The following is a 6,147-nucleotide window of genomic DNA, read 5'->3' on the forward strand; positions in this document are numbered from 1 at the left end:
CTGCGACGTTTCCAGCATTTCCATAGCTCTGCGTGCACGTGACCCACAGTGCATGACACGTGGTCATGTGGCGGGGACCCTGCGATAGCATAGCACACACCCCTAAACATCACCGTACCTTTCTTTCTGCAGATACCGAACGGCTCTACTCACTGGTGTTCCAAGAAATATGTGACCGCTATGGAAAGAAATACAGCTGGGACGTGAAGTCCCTCGTTATGGGAAAAAAGGCACTGGAGGCGGCACAGATCATAATAGACGTCCTGCAGCTACCGATGTCCAGAGAGGAGCTGGTGGAGGAAAGCCAGACGAAGTTGGAAGAAGTGTTCCCCAAGGCTGGTCTGATGCCAGGTACCGTGCCCTCCCACCGGACGAGATTCCGTTCATGCGCCTTCACCGTACTGTTGTAAGTCACGGTTAACGGCCAGTGCCCGGCTGGCTCTGTGTCTTCCTTTGTCGTCATACCTCCTCAGAAAAATCTCGTCGTGGGTGAGGTTCACAGATACTCCGGAGAGAGTGTGGTTTATCCTATGCTGTGGTTCCATCTTGTCATTTTTACGGGCTTCTAAAAATAATATGCGTTCCTTTCACGGAGTCCCAAGGTGCAAAGACATTTGAACGGTGTTTGTATTAATATTACATAAACATTATCTTCATGACGGGATTGCTTCCAAGTCTGATAGGTGGCTTTCCCTTTTCCTGTTCAAAATCAGGTACAGGATGATCTTAGCGACTATGTAAACTTCAACAAACGGATGACGAGCAAGCTGCTAAATCTCCCCAAAGAAGCTTAATTTTTTTCTTTTTTTGAAGTTACAGCATAATTCATTTTCAACATGTCTGTATGCCCTTCGCGCCTTTCTTTACTTGTTTTCCTTTGAAAGCAAAGATGACTTTTCTCCCTTGGGGCTTGTTAACTGAAGATTGATCAGAACTGCATTGTGTGCTATTTCTTGCTAAAAGTGAGAAGGTCAAGAATGTTCTAGATTGCAGGGCCGAAAGGTGCTTTAAAAGACAGGGCTGTTTTAAGAATCTTCCAGGAAGAAAGGTGAATACTCCGTCTTTGGAATTCCTTGTGCGAGGGGAGAAAAAAAAATTGCAGTGACAAGCAGTGATTTTGGATTTACAGTTGTATTGATGTGAATCGTAGTCATTTTTGAGAGTTGTGTTTTTTAGAAATATTTATACATCCATCCAAAAGTGCAGGTTGAATAATGCTGGAAGTAGAGAATTTTCTGGAAAGGCCCAGCTAACGCCATTGCCCATGGTGTCACATGGAAACCATGCGGACTGTACTTGGATGAGACACATATCTGAGCGTCAGGCGTGGGTACAAGCTCTGTGATACACGCTGTCTGCATCTGCCCCCGTTCTGCGCCCTTTGCACACAGACATGTCCTCACAGCCCCTCATGGTGCAAACGCATCCATACAGCTCATTTTTTGAGATTTTTAAATTTTATTTATTCATCTGACAGGGAACGTGCACAAACGGGGGAGGGTCAGACAGAGAGAGGGAGAAGCAGACTCCTCGCTGACCAGGGAGTCCGACCCAACACCGGGCTTGATCCCGCGACCCTGGGACCATGACCCCGTACGGCTAATTTTTTAAATCACGGTTAAAACAGACACAATTGGGGAACCTGGGCGGCTCAGGCAGTTAAGCGTCTGCCTTCGGCTCAGGTCACAGTCCCACGGTCCTGAGATCAAGCCCCGCATCGGGCTCCCTGCTCGGCGGGAAGCCTGCTTCTCCCTCTCCCACTCCCCCTGCTTGTGTTCCCTCTCTCGCTGTGTCTCTCTCTGTCAAATAAATAAATAAAATCTTAAAAAAAAAAAAAAACGGACACGATAAAACTCACTATCTCATACATCTTTAGGTATCCAGTTAGGTGGCATTGCGAGGGTCACACTCTTGGGTCATGGTCCCCTTCCATCTCTAAAACTTCTTCATCTTGCAAACCAGGAACTCTGTCCCCATCAACCGCTAACTCCCCATTCGGCCTCCCTCCAGCCCCTGGCACCATCATTCCACATTCTGTCTGTAGGAATTGCAGTATTCCAGGTCCCTTACAGAGGGGGGGCTCCTACAGGATTTGCCCTTTCCTGACTGGCTTTTTGAACTTACCATTATGTCCTCAAGGTGCTTTCATGTTGTAGCATGAGACGGGATGTTCTCCCTTTTTTTCCCATTGTGTCGCTAGACACGCTGTGTTTGTCCATTCATCTGTTGATACTCACTTGAGTGACTTCCTCTTCTTGGCTAATGGGAATGGTGCAGCTCTGAACGTGGGAATACGGATACATTTCTGAGACCATGCTTTCCATTTCTGTGGTTCTATACCCAGAAGTGGGCTTGTTGGATTATATGGTAGCTCCATTTTCACTCTCTTGAGGAGCCAGCATAATGTTTTCCAGAGCGGCTGTACCGTATTATTTTTTCTGTAACTGTCCAGGGGTGTTCCAGTTTCTCCACGTTTTCACCAACACTTGATTATTTTCTGTGGTTTTTTTGGTTGTTGTTAGTAGCCATTCTAAGATGTGTGAAGCGATAACTCATTGTAGTTTTGATTTGCATTTCTCTAATGATAAATGATGTGGCGCATCAGCCCATATGCTTTTGGCTATTTCTGTATTTTCTTTGGAGAAGTATCTTTTTAAGTCTTTTGCCCGTTTTTTAAAATAGGGTTAATCTTTGGTTGTTGTTAAGTTCTAGGAGTTCTTTATATTTTCTGGATAGACCCCTTATCAGATACATGGTGTGCAAATATTTTTTTTTTCCTATTTCGTAGGTTACCTTTTCACCCTCTTGATTGTGTCCTTTGATGTGCAGAATTTTTTAGGTTTGGTGCAGTCCCATTTGTGTCTATGTTTGCCCTCCTTTCCTGTGCTTTTGCTGTCCCATCCAAGACATCATTCTAAAATCCATTTTCATAAAGCTTTCCCCCTGTTTTCGTCTAGGAATGTTATAGTTTTAGGTGTTCAATTAATTTCAGGTTAATCTTTGTATGTACTGTAAGGGCTGAACATCATTCTTTTGCATGTGGGTACCCACTATTCCCAATTCGGTGGGAATTTGTTGAAGAGGCTGTCCTTTCCCTGTCGAGTGGTCTTGGCGTCTTGTTGAAGGTCATTCAGCCATATATGTGAGGGTTCATTTCTGTGCTTTCTGTTCTGTTGGTCTTCATTCCAGTACCACATTGCTTTGATTCCTATAGCTTTATAATGTATTTCCAAATCAAGGAGTTCAAGACCTCCGACTTTTATTCCTTTTCGGTATTTTTATGGCTGTTCAGAGTCCCTTGATGGTCTGCGTAAATTTTAGGATGAGTTTCTGTATTTGTGCAAAAAAAACATCCTTGAGGTTTTGGTAGGGATTGCTTTGAATCCGCGTATCGCTTTGGGTAGTGTGGACGTTGTAACGGTATCACATTTTCCGGTTCATGAACAGGGGGATGTTTTCCATTTACTTGTATCTTCTTAAATTTTTTTTCAGCAGTGATTTGTAGCTTCAGCATACAAGTGTTTCACCATCTTACAAGTGTATTCCTTTTTGATGTATTCTAAATGGAATTGTTTTAACTTTCTTTTCAGATTGTTCATTGTCAGTATATAGAAATGCAGCTGATTTTTGCATGTTGATTTTTGTATCCTGGGATGTTGCTGAATTTGTTTATCAGTTCTAACAGTTTTTGTGTATTTGAAACCTTTAGGGTTTTTTTACATATAAGATCATGTCATCTGCGACCAGGAATCACTTCACTTCTTCCTTTACGACGTGGATGTCTCTTATTTCTCTTTCTTGCCCGATCGCTCTGTCTGGGTCTTCTAGTACTGTGCATAGAACTGTTATCTTGTTCCTGATCTCAGAGGAAACGCTTTCAACCTTTTTCTGTTAGGTATGATGTTAGCTGTGGGCTTTTCATATATGACCTTTGTTATACTGAGGCAGTTTTATTCTACCTACTCTTCTTTTTCCCAGTTTGAGTGTTGGTATCATGAAAAGGTATTGAGTTTTGTCAGTTGCTTTTCCCATGTCAGTTGATAGAGTTTTTGTCCTTCATTTTATTAATGTGGTGTATCAATGATTTTTGTGTGTTGTACACCATCTGTGCATTCCAGAAACGATTTCCACTTGGTCATGGTGTATAATCCTTGTGCTGTTGAAATCAGCTGTTGAAATCAGTATGCTAGTATTTTACAGAGTATTTCTGCATCAGTATTCATTATAGATACCAATTTCCTTGTAGTGTTTTTGTCTGGTTTTCATATGAGGGTAATGTTGGTCTCCTGGAATGAGCGTACGTACCCTCCTCTTCAAATTTTTGGAAGGGTTTGTGGAGTGTTGGTGTTCATTCCTCTTTAATTGTTTGGTAGGCTTCATCACTGATGGCTTTTTCTTTGTGGGGAGGTTTCTGATTCCTGAACACATATCCTTAGTATTTTATATCTGATCAGGCTTTCTGTTTCTTAATTTGATCTTGATACAAGGGTGTATGTTTCTAGCAGTTTATCCATTGCTTGGTTATCCAGTTTGTTGGCATATACTTTTTTATATTCTCCTAAATCCTTTTTTTTTTTAATGTGGCATTCATTTTAATGTCCCCTCTTTTCATTTCTGATTTTAGTTATTTGAGCCTTCTCTTGTATTTTCTGTTTGTCTAGCTAAGGATTTGTCCAGACAGTTAACATTTGACCTGGATTATATTTTGTTGTTTAACACGCCGAGCACCTAGAATGTATTAGGCACGCAAATGCCTTTTTTCTTTCTTACCCACCCAAGCCTTTCAAGTGCTTCTCCTTGTATTTTTGTCCTGTATTCTAAGAAATCCTTGAGATATGTTCTACGGCAGTACCCAGAAAATGTGATGTCTTCTGCAGCTAATGTGTAATGTTGAACGCTAAGACGTCTGTGTCCTCAACTCCACTTGGTGAATCCAGTCGATGCAGTGTTCCCATCTGGCTTTCCCAGTGACCAGGTATCACTTCAGTAGGGTACCAGTCACAGATAATCACAGAAGATCACCGAATCCAGACATTCCTACTGTAAAAGTGTGGCAGGAGCTAGTTCGTCAAAGAGAGTTTAGTCCTACAGAACTTACCTGGATGACTTCTTTCTCTACCACTTTTTGACCTCTTAACCTACTCTCATTGGTAAAGCTGGTTACAATTAAAATCAGTAGAAGCGAGATATCTTATTTGATTCTATGGATCCTGCATAAAGTAGGGCAAGTTTTCTACCCTAAACACCGCGTCTCCCTTCCATTCTGCACCCCACCTGTTGTCTCGGTACCTGAAATCCACTGCACAGGTGACCTCCCAGAGCCCTGGGTACAGGGACAATATTCAGAAACAGTGGCCACTGCCTTCTTTCTAGATCTGGGTGTTCATTTTGTTCACTCCCTGCTTTGTTCCCGTTATTAAACTGTGGATGATCACATGACCCTGGATGACTTTTATCCCTTCTCTTTCTGAAGGTACTTTCTGCTGGGGTATTTTTGGTTGTGGAAGTCACCTTGAGTTTATTAGATAAGAAGGCTGCCTGTGGAGAAGCTGTATTATTAATTCACAGGCATTCATTTTTTCATGCTTTCAAGGTGAGAGCTGTGGCCCAAGCAGGATTTAGCAAGTTAAATTGGAGGAGTGGATGGCAGATTGCCAGGGGCAGGAGCTCCTGGGTATGATGCACGGTGTGTCCTTGCCTGGGGCCATCATCAGGGGCCGGAGCTCCTGAGTGTGATGCAGGGTGTGTCCTTGCCTGGGGCCATCACCAGAGGCAGGAGCTCCTGAGTGTGATGCAGGGGTGTGTCCTTGCCTGGGCCCATCACCAGGGGCAGCATCCTCTGAGTGTGATGCAGGGGTGCGTCCTTGCCTGGAGCCATCACCAGGGGCAGGAGCTCCTGAGTGTGATGCATGGTGTGTCCTTGCCTGGGGCCATCACCAGAGGCAGCAGCTCCTGAGTGTGATGCAGGGGTGTGTCCTTGCCTGGGGCCATCACCAGGGGCAGCATCCTCTGAGTGTGATGCAGGGGTGCGTCCTTGCCTGGAGCCATCACCAGGGGCAGGAGCTCCTGAGTGTGATGCAGGGTGTGTCCTTGCCTGGGGCCATCACCAGAGGCAGCAGCTCCTGAGTGTGATGCAGGGGTGTGTCC

At 44.1% G+C, this 6,147-nt stretch overlaps 1 protein-coding gene across 5 annotated transcripts in view; it reads left to right on the top strand.

The window, feature by feature from the left end:
* The window catches only part of PUDP (pseudouridine 5'-phosphatase), a 365,242-nt gene that overhangs the window by 37,993 nt on the left and 321,102 nt on the right, over positions 1-6,147 (top strand). For all 5 annotated transcript variants that reach the window (XR_012381076.1, XR_012381077.1, XM_073902145.1 and 2 more), the window contains exon 2: positions 133-351. Coding sequence is in view for 3 of the 5 variants with exons in the window: in XM_073902145.1 (XP_073758246.1) it covers positions 133-351 (219 nt within the window). In the remaining 2 variants the exon portion in view is untranslated. The remainder of the gene's footprint in view (positions 1-132; positions 352-6,147) is intronic.

This window comes from Callorhinus ursinus, unplaced genomic scaffold, assembly GCF_003265705.2.
Source record: "Callorhinus ursinus isolate GAN/ISIS: 27379988/994484 unplaced genomic scaffold, GSC_fseal_2.0 scaffold16, whole genome shotgun sequence".
NCBI classification, from domain to species: domain Eukaryota; kingdom Metazoa; phylum Chordata; class Mammalia; order Carnivora; family Otariidae; genus Callorhinus; species Callorhinus ursinus.